Source organism: Eulemur rufifrons, chromosome 7, assembly GCF_041146395.1.
Source record: "Eulemur rufifrons isolate Redbay chromosome 7, OSU_ERuf_1, whole genome shotgun sequence".
In the NCBI taxonomy this organism is placed as follows: Eukaryota; Metazoa; Chordata; class Mammalia; order Primates; family Lemuridae; genus Eulemur; species Eulemur rufifrons.
In genome coordinates, this window is record NC_090989.1 from 135,416,821 (window position 1) to 135,435,983 (window position 19,163).

The 19,163-nt window shown below is 33.8% G+C and overlaps 1 protein-coding gene across 12 annotated transcripts in view; it reads right to left on the minus strand.

The window, feature by feature from the left end:
* SLC4A7 (solute carrier family 4 member 7) overlaps nucleotides 1-19,163 on the minus strand; it is a 112,349-nt gene that overhangs the window by 24,470 nt on the left and 68,716 nt on the right. For all 12 annotated transcript variants that reach the window (XM_069473330.1, XM_069473336.1, XM_069473334.1 and 9 more), the window contains 7 exons: nucleotides 13,478-13,584; nucleotides 11,159-11,333; nucleotides 7,230-7,363; nucleotides 5,814-6,059; nucleotides 3,376-3,481; nucleotides 1,076-1,237; nucleotides 574-687 (listed from right to left, as the gene is read on the minus strand). In XM_069473330.1, coding sequence (XP_069329431.1) covers nucleotides 574-687; nucleotides 1,076-1,237; nucleotides 3,376-3,481; nucleotides 5,814-6,059; nucleotides 7,230-7,363; nucleotides 11,159-11,333; nucleotides 13,478-13,584 — 1,044 coding nt within the window. The remainder of the gene's footprint in view (nucleotides 1-573; nucleotides 688-1,075; nucleotides 1,238-3,375; nucleotides 3,482-5,813; nucleotides 6,060-7,229; nucleotides 7,364-11,158; nucleotides 11,334-13,477; nucleotides 13,585-19,163) is intronic.

The window sequence follows — 19,163 nt, forward strand, 5'->3', positions numbered from 1 at the left end:
AAGAGACCTTGCAGTTTCTTCTTTAACCCTCTTGGAACCCTGAGATGATTATGCTGTTATGTAAGCCTACATAAGCCTTTCTTAAAGATAAAATACAATGCGGTGGTGGGGGACAGAGGATGGCCAGGCAGCTATCTCAAGTTATTCCAACCATCTGAGCTGAGGCCCCAGACATGTGAATGACGACATATTGCCCCCATCAAGCCACTAGATGACGGCAGCCCATAAACCAGACCACTACCCAGCTAAGCCCAGTCCCAACTGCCACAGAATTATAAACAAATAAAGAGCTGTTGTTCAATGGCATCACATTTTGAGGAAATTTGTTATGTAGGAATAGATAAGCAAATCAGAATGTCATTTCAACATGTTACATACTTAGTATAAGGTGAAATCAATCTACCTACAAGATCAGCTCCTAAACTGCTTTAGAGATCCTGCAAACTAGTGACTTTTGCAGGGTCAGTACTAAATCAGAATTGGTCCTCAGAAAACTATTTTTGCAAAGCAACTACTAACAAAAATCTATTTTGTATTACCAAGCAACAAATAGCCACTTGTTTTAACCCTTACCTCAAATTTTTCAGGAACATGAAGTTTAGGAGATGGAACTCCTACAAGATAGTCAATTGAAACCATTATTACTATCGTGAGAAATACGGCAAAATCACTGATTGTTGATCGCACCTGTGTTAAAGGGATTTATATTAATATAAACACAGAAATACTATGCGTCCTTTCTAAGTAATTCATGTCTTTCACAGATAATATGTCACTAGAAAGTACAAATGGCATTTTTAATTAATGACAATGTTAACAATTACATACATTTATATCTAATTCTTCCCCAAAATATAAAACATTTCACAACTAATCTACCAACTCTCATGATACCATTATCTTCCTACTGTGAGCTCTGACATGTAATAAATATTTTACACTATAAATAATTTCTTTATAACTATTTGGCATAAAGTATTAACCTCAAATAATATATTACTTTTTCAAATAAACCAAGGAAATAAAAATTTAAAACATGATTAGTACCAGAATTCTAAAATTAGATCCCAGTTACCTTGGTAGGAAAATAACGCTTGGTCTTAAATTGCTTGAGGAATGAAGACAGAAAAAATGTTGTGAAAAATAAGATGACACACCAAAACAGCACATCTGGAATATAAGGGCCATGGTGTCCACAAGCTGATCCTACAAATACACCATGAAATGTTTTACATTCCTAGAAAAAAAGAGAGGAAAAAAAGAGAGACATGAAGGGGATTCTTAAATATCTAATAAATTATTTATAAAATTCATTGACTGTAAGATGCAACTGACTGTAAGACACATGATTATTTTGTTTCACTTAGAAAGAAAAAACAATGCTAAATTATAGTACACCTTTAATTAATATACTGTGAACTCAGAGATATTATAATCTGAAAAATATGTGTATCTCAAATCTCTGAAATATTTTGCCAAGTTACAATAATATAGCATAACATAATACAATTATAGAAATCTATTGACTTGATTTTCTTTTATGGAGGAAAAATAACTGAAAGGCAATCAGAAATTAAGAAAGGCACATGCCACTAAAGTCCTTTTTTAAATTTATATTCTAATGAGGCTCATTTTAACAAAATAAGTCAGATGTGTACCAAAAGAAAAATAGTTAAATGTTCCATTATTTTCAGTTTCCATATACTGATGGATGATGGAAATAAAAGCTACACCTACCAAAAAAAAAAAAAAACAAACCCAACCCTCACATGGCCCTTTTGGATATCAAGAAAACACTCTGACAAGACCTACATCTATAATATCAAGACATCCTATGCATCATGAAAAAAATTCTTTTTAACAAAACACTTTTATTTGAACACATGTATTAACTATACTTCTTACATAACAAAAAATGACTTTTCAAATTATAAAATAGTAAAGCATGGATGTGATTACTGATTTTTACTGCTTTAAATTAGCTCTGTCCAATAAAACTGTGTGATAGCAATGTCATATATCTTATCATCCAATACAGAAGCCAGTAGTCACATGAGTAGATTGAGTGCTGATATGCAGCTACTTAACTGAGAAACTAAACTTTTAATTAATCATATTTAATTTAAATTTAAATAGGCACATGTAGGTAATGGATACTGTACTAGACAACACAGCCTTAAATTACCAATGGGATAAAATTTCAGGTATCTTCAAATTATATAGTTAGGGGCTAACTATCACCTTTAGTGAGAAAGGAATGGCCTATAGTTGCTTATACATTATAAAAAGCACCAGAGTGCTCACTTCAACAGCACATATACTAAAAGGCACCAGACAAGCTCAGGGCATCTGAGGTTTAACTTGGACTGCTAGCATCACTTTACTTCCCAACTTTGGAAGTGTCCCAAATGAATATTCTAGGGCTAGGGCAATATTTCCCAACAGAATACAAAGCATCTGTAATAGTATTCAGTACACAGTAGGTGCTCATATCATGTTTTTGTCCTTTTTCCTTTATCTTCCTTTAGTGCTTCAGTCAGACTAGTCTCTACAAGTTAGACAAGGTTCACTTAGACATTCGGGACAAACCACAGCACTCATGATCCTCTAAACTGCCCATGGAGGATATGAACTGAAAAAAGCAAGCAGGACAAGTGGACACGAAATGTTGTATAATGTCCAGAATATGTAACCACAGTTCCAGTAAACATTTCCTTTGAATTTATCATCTAATTAGGATTTGAAACCAAAGTATATTCACATATTTTTAACAATTATATCTTGGAAGTAAAATATAGTATATCTTTATCTCTTTTACTAGTTTCATTCTTTTCAGCCTATACTTTCTAGTGCATGATACATAAAAAATTGGTCACTACTATTTGGTAATAACACCACTATATTCTGAAAACATACTATATATTCATTGATCAAGAAGAAACGTATGGGCCGGGCACAGTGGCTCACACCTGTAATCCTAGCACTCTGGGAGGCCGAGGCGGGAGGATTGCTCGAGCTCAGGAGTTCAAGACCAGCCTGAACAAGAGCAAGACCCCGTCTATACTAAAAAAATAGAACTTAACAGGACAACTAAAAATATATATAAAAAAAATTAGCCAGGCATGGTTGGTGCATGCCTGTAGTCCCAGCTACTCTGGAGGCTGAAGCAGGAGGATCGCTTGAGCCCAGGAGTTTGAGGTTGCTGTGAGCTAGGCTGACGCCATGGCACTCTAGCTTGGGCAACAGAGTGAGACTCTGTCTCAAAAAAAAAAAAAAAAGAAAGAAAGAAAGAAAAAACGTATGTCTAATCAGAAAAAGCTAAAAGAATCAGAATAATACATATTCAAAAAACCCTTTACTTCATAATATACTCACAGAAACAGTGAGATTTCCCCAGGAAATATTGTGTGCTGTTATATTCTCTTTATTCCACAGCTCTAGAGTTTCATTGCTAGGGTTAGAAGGTTCAGTACACACACATCTGAGAAATTAAGAGTAGGATAAATGTTTAAGGATCCTGGATTTCATGTTTACATTTTACCAAATCAATTACACAATGTGGTAGCTTTTAAATTCTCACCCTTTTTACCATGTTGCAAAGCATGGACACTAGAAAGTGGAAATACATCAGAAACAACAACAGAATGGAATAAGGTTTGGGTTACAGAAATAAAATAAAACTAATACAAATATGAATTAAATGTTTACTTAATGAAACTAGTAAAGTATACACTTCGGAGGGCACTATTTTCTTTAATACATTGACTGCCATACTAGAAAAAAAAAAAGTTTTCCCTGGAGCCATGGTGTTTTAAAACAAAATGATCCTCCCTAATTTGTTATTTTTTATTTTTTCTGTGCATGAGTTAAATGCAATGCAATCTACATTGTTAGAATAAAATTGTCAATATTAATTGTAATAATAATAACAGCAACAAGTAAGATTTTCACAAACCAACTGCAGCATTTTGCTTCATGAGGCCCCAGGCTCAAAACTAGCCTGAATTAAATACAACTCACATGGCAGTCAATGTGTTAAAAATCTGAGAAGATACCACCATGTTTAGCAACACTACTCTCCACTAAATCTTATCTATTCAACCTCCATAGTAGTTACCGCTATCTCCACCCCCAACACATGTGCAGACTCCCAGTAAGTTATACTACTATTAATTCTTTGTACTGTGACAAGTGCTACCTACTCATGCTCACTCTTTATTGATCTCAAGTCTTACTCTTAAAGAAATAAATAAAACATGGTTTTTCATCAGGACAGAACTAGGAGAGTCACAAGTTCAGAGAGTTCAGTTCATGTCCAGAACTATTTCAACAGCCTAAAAAAGCTAGAAATACACATAAGCAAAGAAACTTTTAAATATGTATTTTAAAAAAGGAAAAAAAAAACCCTAAATATTCCCAATTATATTATAAACTCTTTGAGAAATGGCAAGAAGATGGACTTTGGAGTCTGTCCAGGCACTATCATTTACTAGCTGTTTGATCTAAGGCAAGTTTTAACCTCCAGGAGCCTCAATTTCTTCATACATGAAAGGGGCTATGATGTGAATAATAAATTAATGCTACAAATTATAAATTTATAATATAAATCAGGCGACAGCCCTAACACAGTGCCTCTAAGTGCTCATAGAATGTTAGCTGAATGAATGCTGTTCACATGTAATTACTTAGCCTCCCTGAAGAAAACATTGCTCTAACTGGCTGACACTAACTCTAAAAGTCATGCTTCATAAAGGTCAAAGGAGCAAAGGGCAGGGAAAGAGAAAAGACAAAAAAAATTATTTTTAATTAAAGCATTTAAGGACAAAGAAGATAGCACATAATATTTTTAACATCAAAGTGTCACTAATATTTTCAAATAGGTCAATGTCTTATAGGAATTTTCATATCCCTCCCTATGCTGTCCATCAAAGTTGAGGGGGTACAAGGGAAGGTAGCAGGGAAAGAAGGAAGGAGAAGAGGAATGGAAGGAAGGAGGAGAGTATAGGTATTTGGGGCCTATAGAAAAAGAAAATCTATATCCTTTTTAGTCTTTTGGTAACCACATTTCTCCATGTAAGTTAATCAAATGCAGTACCACATTTACACCGAACCAAGCATGACTGCTAAAGACAGCAAATATAGGAATCTACTTAGATGTATCTAATTTCAATAGCCTATTTTACTTCAATCAAACATATTTGCCAACCTTTTTGTTGTAACTATTATGCATTACTTTTCAAATCCCATTTTATTCTAGAGTTTTAAAATATTTCTATTTCATGATTTCTTATCACAAAGAAAACATTCCACTAAACAGCAGACAAGTTTACTGAAACTCTACTGAAAAAAAGAACTTTCAGTAACAGTTATCAAGCTTCAAAAATATTAATGAAAATTCAAAATGTGAATAATATGTAAATTTTAAAAATATATCCTATATCCTATTATACATCCAGAATTTAGTGAAAGAATTTAAGATATAATATAACTGCCTTATTAAAATATGTGGTAGGTTAGTTGCCAAATAATCAAATTTAAACTGGCCTATCCAATTCAAACAAGAGACTAAAAATACACACACTTGAATGTTATTTCAGCAAACAAAAATGACTGAATTTGATCAACTATATTTATGTCCATTGACTGCTTTGCCAAAAATCTCATTTGAAACAAACATGTCCAACTACCACATGGCTAGCTAGGTAGTTGCAGCTAGACACAGTGAGTATCACATTGCAAAAAATCCATCTTCTTAAGCTCTGACATCTCTGCAAAAACACATTTTAAAATTAGGGGGAAACAGAAACACTTACGAGTAGCTGGTCAGTTCATCTAAGTTGTTGTGCATATTAAATGCATATATTTCTCCTAAATGAAAGAGCTTCTCCAAAGCCTCATAGATGAATATGATACAAATGAGAGCTGCAAAAGCCTCCTCTGTAAATCGAGTAATATAACACACAAGGCTGCTTGCATCTGTTGCAACCAAAACAATGCACAAAAAAGAAGTCCATAGACCAATACTGGTTCTTAAAGATAGATAGGAAAGGTGATAATCTCTGTTTAAAAAGAAAAATGTGAACATGATCAACATACGTATGTGGAATAGTATTCGTACATAAAAATTTTTATAACAAGCAATAAGAACAACATAAAAACATAATTTCTAAAAAAGAGAGTAAACTACAGAATGACAAAATGACTAGAGAAAATGCTTTCTCTGCTTTAACCGAAGACTAGTTTCTTATTAACAGATGTGTTGGTTACTATACTTATATAAAAGATTTATAGTGAAAATTTACTATGCAATAAATATTTCAAAATTAGACCTCACTTTAGAAATCAGTTATGAGTAAATGACAGATATATAGTCTATAAGAAAGAACAATTTTATCTGATTCCCTCTGAAGTACAGAAGTCGTATATGTCAATATGGCTCCAACATCATGACCATCCCACCACAACCTCCTCTCCCACAATAAATTCTTATTTTAAATTTCAAATAAGAAATTACTACCAGAGTCTATACTATAGGTCATTATCTATTAGTCTATGTACCATGCCAGATTAGAATCAGACTCAGCTGGTATAGTAAGTAAAGAATCAGAACAAGACAGTTAAATCAATCAAATATTGAACAGCATCAAGTTGTTTCATGCTATAATTTTGAACTGCATTTATGTCACAAAGGGAAGAGTACTGGCCATGTTGAATTCACAGCCCAATTGCTACAGTATCCTATATTCATTTCCGCACTGAGAACAATCTTGCCAGTGGAAACTGACACTTCACTTTGACTATTTCAAGCTCCTCTGTTAAACAGGAATGACTGGTAAGGTCAGCACGGGCCTTCAAGACCCACCTCTTTCTAAACCTCTTGCATAAGACCAATATATCCTCTAACAAACAATTCAGATTAACACCTTTTTACTGGTTTAAATTCACTAGCATAAAGGATTTTTACCATTCCTCAAGTGATTTGCTCATCAGTACTCAAAATCCATTGATTTTATACTCAAGGGCAATTTTACTTTCCTCATTTCCATGTTTTTGGGTTAGGAATGGTTTTAGGGGCCAGGGTAGGGTCGACCACACAGTAGTCCAAAAATACTGAAACTGCATATATTGATCATATCCTCTTTTTCAGCTATTAAACTAAGTTAATAAATAATTTAACATATAATTGTACATACGTGCAAACACGTGATGAGGAAAGAACTATTACTTACCTGCAGAATTTAAATAAAATTTTTTCAAACACTAGAACTGGACCTGTGCTCCCCAATATTGTTAGAGGTTGCCCAGCAAACAATGAATAGGCAATCCCAGTTAATGATGCTCCAAAAAGAGACTCTATTGCACTCTGTTTAAGGAAAAAAAAATGAATAAAAGCAATACATCATAAACACATCTCTAACCTACTATAATACATGTAGGACATCTGGAAAATAAAAATACTAATCAAGTAGTTATAAAGCAAACACAACTGTGAGTCTTAAATTTTAATTTTAAAAAATGGAAAATTACTAATACATTTTAAATACATAGGAAAAACTGCTTTCTTTTTGCACATTAAAAGTGAACTTTTTGTGATCGTCCTTAATTCAAAATTCAATATAGGTTGAGTATCCCTAATCCGAAAACTCAAACCCTGAAATTTTTTAAGCACCGAAATGACACTCAAAGGAAATGCTCATTGGAGCATTTTGGATTTTGGATTAGGGATGCTCAATCACTTTGTACAATGCAAATATTCCAAAATCCTTTAAAAAATCCAAAATCAAAAACACTTCTTCTGATCCCAAGCATTTCAGATAAGGGATACTCAACCTTTACCATCAGATGCAAGAAGGAAAGAGTAAATGGAAGAGACACACAAAAGGGGTTCAACTTTATCTATAGATGTTTTATTTCTTAAGTCTGTGAGTATAAAAGGTATGTATTATTTTGAATAGTCTAATAAGTCTAAAATAGTTCATTTTAAAAATACAATAAATATTCAATATGGTGCTACAAAAAAGAATCTTTCAAATAAGTCATAACGTGATCCTATCTTTCTCAAACTGATTTCAAAATGGCAATTTTCCACTTAAAGAAATTAATGATAGGCTTAATCAACTGATATCAAAACTGAAATAGTTAACAAAATAAATGAGAAAAATCTCTTTGAAAGACTAAGAGAAATTTTAAGTCAAAGCTAGTACACTAATTTTGTACCACCACCAACATTACATTCTAACTGATTAAGTTACTAGATAGCAAGGGTGCCACTAGAAAAAGGGGAGGGATAAGAAAGTAAGGAAAGAATAGTTTGCCGTTCACAAATATCAAGTCAACTGGAATGCACTACCCAGAAAGGAAAAGCCCATAATCAGTAAAGTCAAGAAAAAGAAGCTTATAAGAAACAACCCTTCTGAAATTAGAGGCAGCACAGCAGCAGGCAGAGAGCGGGGCTTCAAAACTAGATTTGTAGTGGAAGACTGGTTACTAGTACTAGGTGTGTGAGTCATGGCCGTATCTTAACCTTTTCAAACCTAAGCTTTCTCATTTTTAAATAGGGGTGATGACAACTAGAAAAATGTAAGTAGTGCTGGCAAAAACACCTAGTAAACACAGTGTCTGGCAGATAGATGCACCTAATGAGTGGTAGCAATTCTCACCAGCTGTAACAGCATCTTCCAAAATCAAAACGACAAAATGACAGTATTCGGTGAAAGTATAATTCAACTATTAGAATAAAAACAGAACTAAACTCACATACAAATTTGTCTTTTGGCAACATGAAGGAGAAGTGTCCATATTAATGATATATTTGTTAACTGTATGGGATAAATTTATTTTCTTGCTCATGGGAAAACAAGTTTGTCATAGAAGATACTGCTAAGCCATCATAAAACCCTTAGTTCAATTAGAATACGCACACTTAGGAATGAATTTAGGCAGAGCTTAAGTCAAAGGAAAAAAATGTCTGATATCTAGAGACAGAAAAAAACTGAGAAGAGAAGCAAGGAGATAGCAAAATAAGAAAATATTAACAACGGGCAAATGGGCACAAAATGAAGGTTCCCCTTCCCCAACTGTGGGTTGAAATAGCAGGTATTGTCACAGAAGACCTTCCTTTCACCCCTGCCCCTGTGGTCACATTTACTAGAAGCAAAAATTTCTCTTGCCCAGACCTATTTTTTTTTCTAATTTTTGAAGTGTTTTTATGTTTACTGCCAAACTGAAACCTGTCTTTCCCTAAAGAAATCTCTTTACACTGCCTGCCTGCCTCACTTGTACACTCAGAAGTTTCCACTTTACCCATCGGAAGCCGTACCCTCAGCTTCCCCTCACAAACCTATACAAACCTCTCTAGACCACACCACTACTCTCCTACTCTACTAAGTTGTCAAACACTCCTTTCTAATCTTTCCTCCTTCTCAAAACTTCTAGTTTGGTTTTCATAAAACTACATCATCCTGATTGCTCTTCTAAGTCTCTGTGTCTAATGTGCTGAGTCATTTTTCTCTTCCATCCCATCCTTGCATCTCATCCTTCCTCCATTCCATAAATCTAGGTAATTGCCCACTTTTTCCCTCTCCTTCTCTCCCTGTAAATTATCTCCTTTGTTAACCTCATCTATTCTCAGCTTCAACCCTCACTTACATATGAACAATTCTCAAAATCTTTACATTTCCTCTTCATCACTCTATAAATGCTGGAACTATACCTTCTAATATCTCCATTTCTACTTGAAGTTTTAATAAAGCACCTGGAAAAAAAAAAAAAACACATCTCCATATCCTTTTCCTCCATAATTATCCCTGTGCTATCTCTATTACTATTACTTCAACTCCTATAGCCCTTCCTTTATCTGACTCATGTGGCAAAGCACACCATGACATCGTCACTATGTACATACTAATATATACATATATCTTTTTCACTTAGGTTAGGATCCTTGAAGACAGGAGATACATGATCTTCTTACACTTGTCTACATTCCTCCAGTGCCTAATGAACTAAGACGTTAGCAGGATGAGATGGGCAGGCAGGGACAGTCCATGAGCAGAGAGGCAGCATTTCCACGATGGTAATAGATAAAACACATTTCCATGGGGACCAGCAGAGTTACATGCACAATTTGTGATAGCACATAAAGCAACTTAACTAAAAATATGTACCTCTGATACAATAATTAAAGACTAATGTAAAAAGAATCTAAATAATCAAAAATAAATTCAGAGTAGCAAGAAAACTTCAGTTGTCAGATTTATCTCTTGTTCAGCTAATGAAACGTGTTAATTGAACAATTATCATTACTTAGCTTTGGCTATTTTTTTAAACTCCTCCCCCACCCCTGCTTTGGCTATTTTTTAACTATTCATCTATAAAAATTGAATTTTCTACCAAGAATAAATATAATTAAGTAAAATACACTTAAGATTTTAAGAATTACAAATCATCTAATTTAAATTCCATTAAAATGCATATAAACAATAAAAACAATTGCCTCTCAAGATTTCACAAAGCACCACAGCTTTACAATATTATCACAAACAGAAAAACACAAAAACTTCCATTTTAGTCATAACAAAGGATGGATGCAGCTTTCATTATATTTTATTTTTTCCAAATAAAAGCTTTGGCTATTTTCACAGATTTAATAACAGCAAACTTAAAGTAAATGCCACTTCAAAAAGCCATTATTTGCACATTATATCTATTCTTCCAAGTAGTCTAGTCTAGGCCTACAAGCCAGGACTGATGACTTAATATTAAACATATGGCTCTAACTAATCCTTTGATACCTTCTAGGATGAAGTAACCCCACTGATAAATCCTCCCACCCATGACCCACCCAGAATCAGTTCAACTGGTGTCTCCCCCCAATCCACCCAGCCCAAAAGACAATGCAAGCCTTTTACTCAAATTATAAAACCATTCATCCAGCAAGCCAAGATAATTTTTTTTTTACCTCGACTGTGCATCTTCTGTTCAAATGGCTTCCCCATGTTTTCCATAGCAATTACCTTGGGGGGAAGTCTGCTTTGGGACAGGTTAATCATGCTGTGGGTAGACTCTTCAAATAAAAGTATGAATAGTGAGACAAATGCATACAGACACTTGCCTCTGAAGAGCTAAGAGCCTGGCCACTACCAATCTTTGTACTCACTATTCTGCCTTCTGTAGCTTCTCCAAGCAGCCCTCCAAAAGTGATTACAGGAGACATACAGGCACAGTATAGGAAAAGAATCGAGGCCAGGCACTGCAGGCTTAATGCATCCTTGAAGTCACTCAAGAAAAAAGGTGCTTTCCTTTTGATGTCAAGTATCAAACCACCAAAAAGCCTAAATAGGTGAGATGAAACTCGTCAAACTGTACACTAGAGGATTCTAGCTAGTTAAAACTAACACTATGGGGTACACAAAACTGCTGGTGCCTAGTGTTTTGTCAACAAAAATTAAAATCCAATTTAAATCATGATATAAATTATGGAAGATATACTCATTTAATCTAATCTACTGATGATAGAGGAAAAGTATATTTCATTAAGTTAAAAGAGACAAACATCTATATTTTATGGACTATTTACTGAAGGAAACTGCAGGCAAATGATTTTATATGAGTAAATATAATTTCGGACACAAATGTGCAAGGAAATGTACAATAAAAATAAATAAAATCTAACAACCCATTCATGAAAATGTTCATAAGCAATTCTATTATCCCTACATTATAAATCTTAAAGGCAACTCTCACAAATTCCAGGAAGGTAATTAAAACCAAAATGAATATAAAATTAATATAAATGTAGTGTGCTGTGCTTGGATACATAAGTAGTAAATTAAATAATTTCAATAACTTAAAATTAGTACTTCAGTCATATAAATATTTCTGTCAGGAAAAAAATCAACTCTAAAAACTGTTTCAGTATATTTAGTTTACTATATATGTAGTCAAACAAGAATAATTATAGATAAAACTAAGAGGTTTTAATTAGTAGATTAAAATCTATATTTGCACATCAGAGCCATATCATTTCAACTTTTTTTTTAAATCAGACTTTTGGATACATCTAACTTCAAAACATTCCAATAAAATATAAGCTCCAGAAGGGGCAGGGATTTTTCTTGTTCACTGTCATATCTCTAGTGTCTAGAACACAGTCAGGCAACATAGCAGGTACTGAACACACACCGGTGACTGAATCAATAATTCAATAAAGCTTTATGACTCATAAAATAAATAATCATTCAAATCCCAACTGCAGGAAAATACACAAAAAAATTAACCTTAAGCTTTCAAATGCTTTGGATGTTTCAAGCTTTATCATTCTAATTTTTTTAAGTTGATACTGAAATAAATCCTAAACACACACTGAAAAGTTGAAAAGTGGAAGACGTATTCTATAAATAATATGATAGCAAGAGGAATCAGCTTGCCATAAAAAAGGTGCCAATGATAATCTACAAAACGAATGTACATCATTTAATCAATAGTTGATTACTTAACAGATGGCTTAGAGATGCTCTCTGGTAACTGTGAGATCAATGGGGACCTGACATGGTGCTTCTCGGCGACTAACCCTATCCCAGTTTGAAGTTTGAAGAAGCAATAATAGCTAATAACAGAATAGCACTGTTCACACAGGGATGAAGTTTTTTCTTTATTATATTTACAGAGACTAATACATTTCATTAGTCAATGAATTAATTGTGAACTTAAGCTTCTCTAAAGTCTGTATTCAGTATATTAGATGTTTATTTTTCATACATATGGTACCCTTCAGGCATGTCATCAAAAGCCCTGATAGTGCATCTTAAATCTTTTAAACAAAGATTGAAGATTCAAGATTATTTAGTTCCACATTGACCACCAGTGGACAATATAGTATCAGTAGCCACATGCTTTGCTATAGTATGAAAATACTATAACATTTATCTACTTCTACAAAATAATTTAAGGCAATATTTACACCTGGTAATATTTCTATTCTTTATTCCAAAAATTAACTTGTTAATTTTTCTAACTAGGTTTCCAGTGATCATTACAATGGTTTAGTCATGTTTGTCCATCTCAATTGTACATTATCTCATGATATAATGCTCATTTAAGAGTTTTAACTCTATGCACACACATAAAAAAATCATTTGTTCTCTGTTCCCATAATTCTCTACTTGATATAGAGAATTTTAATAGGACTCTATCCCTTCTTCAAGAACCTTCTGAATAACCAATGAAAATTAATCTATATACTATATAACTGCAATATTCTGAACATATGGTCCATAGCTTGGTACATACTATTAAAATTATTTTTAAAAGCATATAAATTTTCCTTAACATCATATACAATAATGCACAGTTTTTTAAAATATGAAAAAAACATTGTATAAGATTAGGTTCCAAATACTTGGAAAGAAAAAGAACATTTATGTCTTTTTCATCAAATCAACCCCTACCCCAAGAAGATATGAGCATTTGTACCCACCGTCCAGTCCTCTGTAGCTCAGGCCCAGCATGATGAGCAGCCTCTTTAGGAGTCTCGCCCGACGTGGGGGCAGATCCATTGTGAAACACAGGAATCTTTCTCTTTTCCTGAATTTCACAAAAACACATCTTCAGATTTCTATTTTAAGAAAACTATGATGGCATCTTCAATTAGTGGGAACATCAGATTTTATATTGATTATTTATCTATCAGTGCTCCTAGAAAGAAATGCTTCTTGATATAAACTTCCCTTTTGAACAAATTGTACTTTAAGATAGAATCTAATATGTTTTTATTAATATTTTTAATTTATGATTAGCTTTTTGTATCTTATATTCTAACATCAATATATTATAAAGCATATTCATATATATCATTTCAAATTACTATTCAGTAATAGCTATGAATGGAAGTTACCTCCTCCACACAGTATCTCTCCTACTAAAATTTTTAATTTTGCTCATGTTAACTATTGAAAAATATACTTTAAGACAAGAGTAAATGCTATTTTTCTTTTACTAAAACATTTCCCTTACAATAGAAGTAGCATGAGAGTTATTTGTTAAATAAGTTTTCATAAAAATGAATTTTCCATTACAATTTTATTACAAATTCAAGAGTATTGTTCCCACAACACAGATCTTCTCCTTTTTACTTGAAGACAAAGGAGTAAGCTTTTGTTACCACGCGAGGCTGCCAGGGCTACAAAAATATGTATGAGCACACACACATAGGGGAAAGAGAAAAGGAAAGGAGAAGGAAGGAGTCAGAAATGGAGAGGGAGAGACAGATCGTGTCATCCCAGGAGGTCTCCTGGGTCAAAGGATCCAGCTGAAATACAGACTTATGCTACCTGGTTTACAAGTTCAACATTTATAGAGTAGCAAGATTCATCTATAAATATAGGATTACCATTTGAAAATATCAAAATTAAAACTAACTTACATCTAAGAGGGAAAACAGAAAACAAAATGATAGAATTTCTAGAAAACAAAAATAATGTAAAGCACTACATTATTATAATCTATGGGAAATAACTAAAGCATCATTCAAGAAAATCAAACACTTATGAAAAATTAAAGAAGAAAAAAACAAATTAAACATCTATCTCAGAAAATGTGAAAACAAAAATCTTGCCTGAAGGAAAGTGAAAGGAACAAAATAAAACAGCTAACCATAGAAACTAAGATAGAAAACAAAACACATTTTTTAAAGAGGATAACTGAAATAAATTTTAAAAGCTGCTATTTGAAATAATATAGTAGACCATTAGTTAATACACAAAATAAATGTGACAAAGAGGCCATAATTTCACAAACTAAGGAAATTTTATACATATACACACACTCTCTTTCTATGTAAATAAATCAAAAACCTAGATGAAATGGGCATTATAGTAGGAAAACATGATTTACCAAAACTGACCCTAGAACGAAAAAAAAGGGTTATTTTCTAAGAAAATATAATTTACCAAAAGAGAACCTAGAAAAAATAGAAAGCTTACACAAAACTAATTTCCACAGAAAAAATAAACAAAATGACAAAAGATTCACGCTCAAAACATTTTACAAAGGAATTCTTCCAAACTTTTAAAATGAAATTATTCCACACCATTTAAACAGTGTAAGAACACAGAAAAAGGAAATGTTACATATTTTTTAATGAAACAAGTAAACTAATGATACCAAAATGTGAAGATGGCACAAAAACCTATGGACCGATCTACTTACAAATAGTAATGCAAACAACATAAATAGAGCAGTAGGCACTTTAAAGTGCAAGTTGGGTTGACACCAGAATGCAAGAGTGTTCCATATTAAGAAATCTATTAATATGATTTACCATAATAATTGATAATTAAAATTCATATAATCATCACCAGAAATGCTGAAAAGGCATATGATAAAGTACAACATCCAGTTATGTTAAAAATTTCAATGAAACAGAAATTATGGTATTTTCTTAAAAGGATAAAATGTATATTTTGGCCCCAATGTCATTATCTTCCTAAAATGGGGAAAACACTAGACATTGGCTATAGTAAGAAATGAGATAAGAAATGTCCATTTAAAGCCCACTGCTACTGTAATTAAGATTTTAGTATAAGATCTGGAAATTTTATAGAAAAATTTGGAATAAGATTTGGAAAAGGAAGGATAAAACTATCTCTCATTGTAGACAATATGACCGAAAAACTACTACATATAATAAAAGAAGAAAGGTAACAAGATAGAAAATATATAGTTGATCCTTGAACAATGTAGGGTTTAGGGCACCAACCCCTGTGCAGTTGAAAATCTGCATATAATTTTTTGACTCCCCAAAAACTTAACCACTATTAGCCTAATGTTGACTAGAATGCCTTACCTATAACAGTCAATTAACACATATTTGATATGTTACATATGATATTCTTAAACACTAATTCTTACAATAGAGAAAAAAACGTTATTAAGAAAATTATATGGTAGAGAAAATATATTTACTTTTTTTTTTTTTTTTTTTTGAGACAAAGTCTTGCTCTTTTGCCCTGGGTAGAGTGCAGCAGAAGTCATCATAGCTCACTGCAACCTCAAACTCTTGGGCTCAAGCCATCCCCTTTCCTCCGCCTCCCAAGTAGCTGGGACTAAAAAGGGCATGCCAGGACGCCCAGCTAATTTTTCTGTTTAGTAAAGACAGGCTCTTGCTCTTGCTCTTGCTCAGGCTGGTCTCAAACTCCTGAGTTCAAGTGATCCTCCTGCCTCGGCCTCCCAGAGTGCTAGGATTACAGGCGTGAGCCACAGCGCCCAACCTAGAAAATATATTTACTGTTCATTAAGTGAAAGTAGATCATCATAAAGATCATCCTGCTTATCTTCACACTGAGTAGGCTGAGGACGAAGAAGAAGAGGAGGGGTTGGTCTTGCTGTCTCAGAGGTAGCAGAGGAGGAAGAGGTGAAGGCGGTGGAAGGGGAGGCAGGAGAAGCAGGCACACTCTAAGAGTAACTTAATGGAAATACATCATGTCTGACTTTTTGCTTTTCTATCTTTCTAAAAATGTTTCTATAAGGCACCAATCCTTCTTCCACCATTTGCTTTAGTTGCATTGCTCATATCATAGAAGGGTCCATGTTTTAAAGAAGTCAAAACCAGTCTTTAATAATCAGAACCCTTTTGCCAGATTGTCTAAAGCCTCTTTGTTTTCTGGCACTGCTTTTATGTTTTCTTCCTCATTGTCTGGCACTGGTTCAGAAGCACTCATCTCCATCAAGTCATCTTCTAGTCAATTCCTCTGGTGTGGTGTCTATTAGCTCTTGATTTTCTCCAAAATCCCTATCTTGAACTCTTCACCCCCTATCTTTTTAGCCATATCTACAATCTCTTTCATGACTTCCTTGAGTGGCTCCGTCATAAATCCTGTGAAGCCAAGCACAACATCTGGACACAGTTTTCTCCAGCAGGAATTTATTGTTTCAGGCTTGATGGCATTCATGGGTTTTTCTATAACAATGACAGCATCTTCAATGGTGTAGTCTTTCCAGACTTTCATGATGTTCTCTATACTGAGGTTCTCTTCCACAGCATTTACAATCCTTTCCATAGATTATCATATGCAACGAGCCTTAAAGCTCCTCATGATCCAGAGGCTGAATTAGAGCCATTGTATTTTGAGGCAAGCAGACTAACTACCTTGATACCCTGGGGTGTTGAACTCACGGGGTTTTGAGTGGCCAGGGTATTGTCCAATATCAAAAGAACTTCAGGAGGCAGTCCCTTACTGGCAAGGTACTTCCTGACTTGAGGAACAAAGCAAAGATGGAACCAATCCAAAAAAAGGATTCCCATTGTCCAGGCCCTCTTGCTGTACAATCAAAAGACTGGCAGGTTGTATTCGACTATTCTAGAATAAGGGGTAAGCACTTTATAGGTAAGGGCAGTCCTGATCATAAACTCGAATACATTTACACAGAACGGAAGAGTTAGCCTATCCCTTCCTTCCTTAAATCCTGGTGCTCGCTTCTCTCCCTTACTAATAAATGTCCTTTGTGGAATTTTTTTCCCAAAATCGGGCACTTTCATCTGCATTAAAAGCCTGTTCAGGCAGACATTCTTTCTCCTCAATGATTTTCTTAATGGCTTCTGGTCTGGGAACCCATCTGCTGCCTCTTGGTCAGCAGAAGTTGCTTCTCTTGTTATCTTGACACATTTTAAGCCAAATTCCTTTCTAAAATTATCAAACCATCCTTTGCTAGCATCAAATTCTCCAGTTTCAGATCCTTCACGTAGGTTCCTTTTGCTTTAAGTAGTCTTATGATAACTTTGCTTTTGCATGAATCATATTAGTATATAGGTATGCCTCTCTTATAGCAATCCTGCACCCCCATAAAAGCTGTATTTTTAATACAAGATAAAAATGTATTTTGCAAAAAGTGCAAGGTTTCACACCTGCTGGCATAGCTACAACAATGGCTTCATGAATTTCCTTTTTCTTTTTTTCTTTTTCTTAATTTTTTCAATCATTTCTAGGCTATGCAGTTCGTCTAAGAGTTTTTTCAAGTGTTTGCGAAGCTCCAAAAATCTTTCCAATATATTTATTGAAAAAAATCTGCATATAATTGGACCTGAACAATTCAAACCCATGTTGTTCAAGGGTCACACATTTACATAAAAAATAGTCTTCATATACATGTAAAAGCAACAAACGGACAAAGATACATCAAGAAGTACATAAATTATAGATAAAGAAAACTTGAATGACATTCCTTAAGGATACAAAAACCAACTTGAAACAAAATCAGTGGGGGAGAGACATACCACGTTCTTGACTAGAAAGATTCAATGTCATAAAGTTGTCAATTCTCTCTCAGTTCACTGAGAAATTTATTTGTCATCACAATCTTTTAAAAACCATCAGATTTTATTTTTGGAAGTATAAAGCTAATTTTAAAGTTTACATAGAAAAATAAATATGTGAAGATAGCCAAGGAAACTCAGAAAAACGAGAGCAAGAAAGAAAGCAAGAACAAATCTAGACCCACTAAATGTTAAAATATACCAAAAAGCTTCAAAAATTAAGGAGTGTGGAATTGGTCTATGAATAGATAGACCAATGAAAAATAAAATAAATTCCAGAAACAGACCCCTAGGCAGATGAAAACATAGTTAATGATAAAGGCAGTATCACCAATGAAGGGGAGCAATGTTTAACGTTTTCAATCAACTGGGACAATCAGGCAGCAATTTAGAAAAAAGATAAAGTTGGCTGCCTACTCACATATGCCATGATAAACTCCAAAGGATCAATGAACGATTTAAATATTTTAAAAAAAAAGGTGGTAGAGGGCAATGAACAAAAGATAACCAGGAATATTCAACCTCATTAATTACAGAAATACAAATTAAAACCCCACTAAATGCTTGAAATAGCAACATTAAGCTACCTATCAGACAGACAAATATCCAGAAGTTTGGCAACATACTGTGTTAGTGAGGATGTAGGGAAATAGACACTCTGATATATCACTGTGAGAGTCCAAACAGTTCAAGTCAATAGAAGGAACTCTGGTAAATTCCCCTTTGAGCCAGCAAACCTATTTGTGTGGATCTATCCAACAGATACATCTGCACAAGACTAAAATGGCATATGAGTACCATGAAATGATTCATAACACCAAAAGACTGAAAACAACCAGAGCCCAGGAATAGG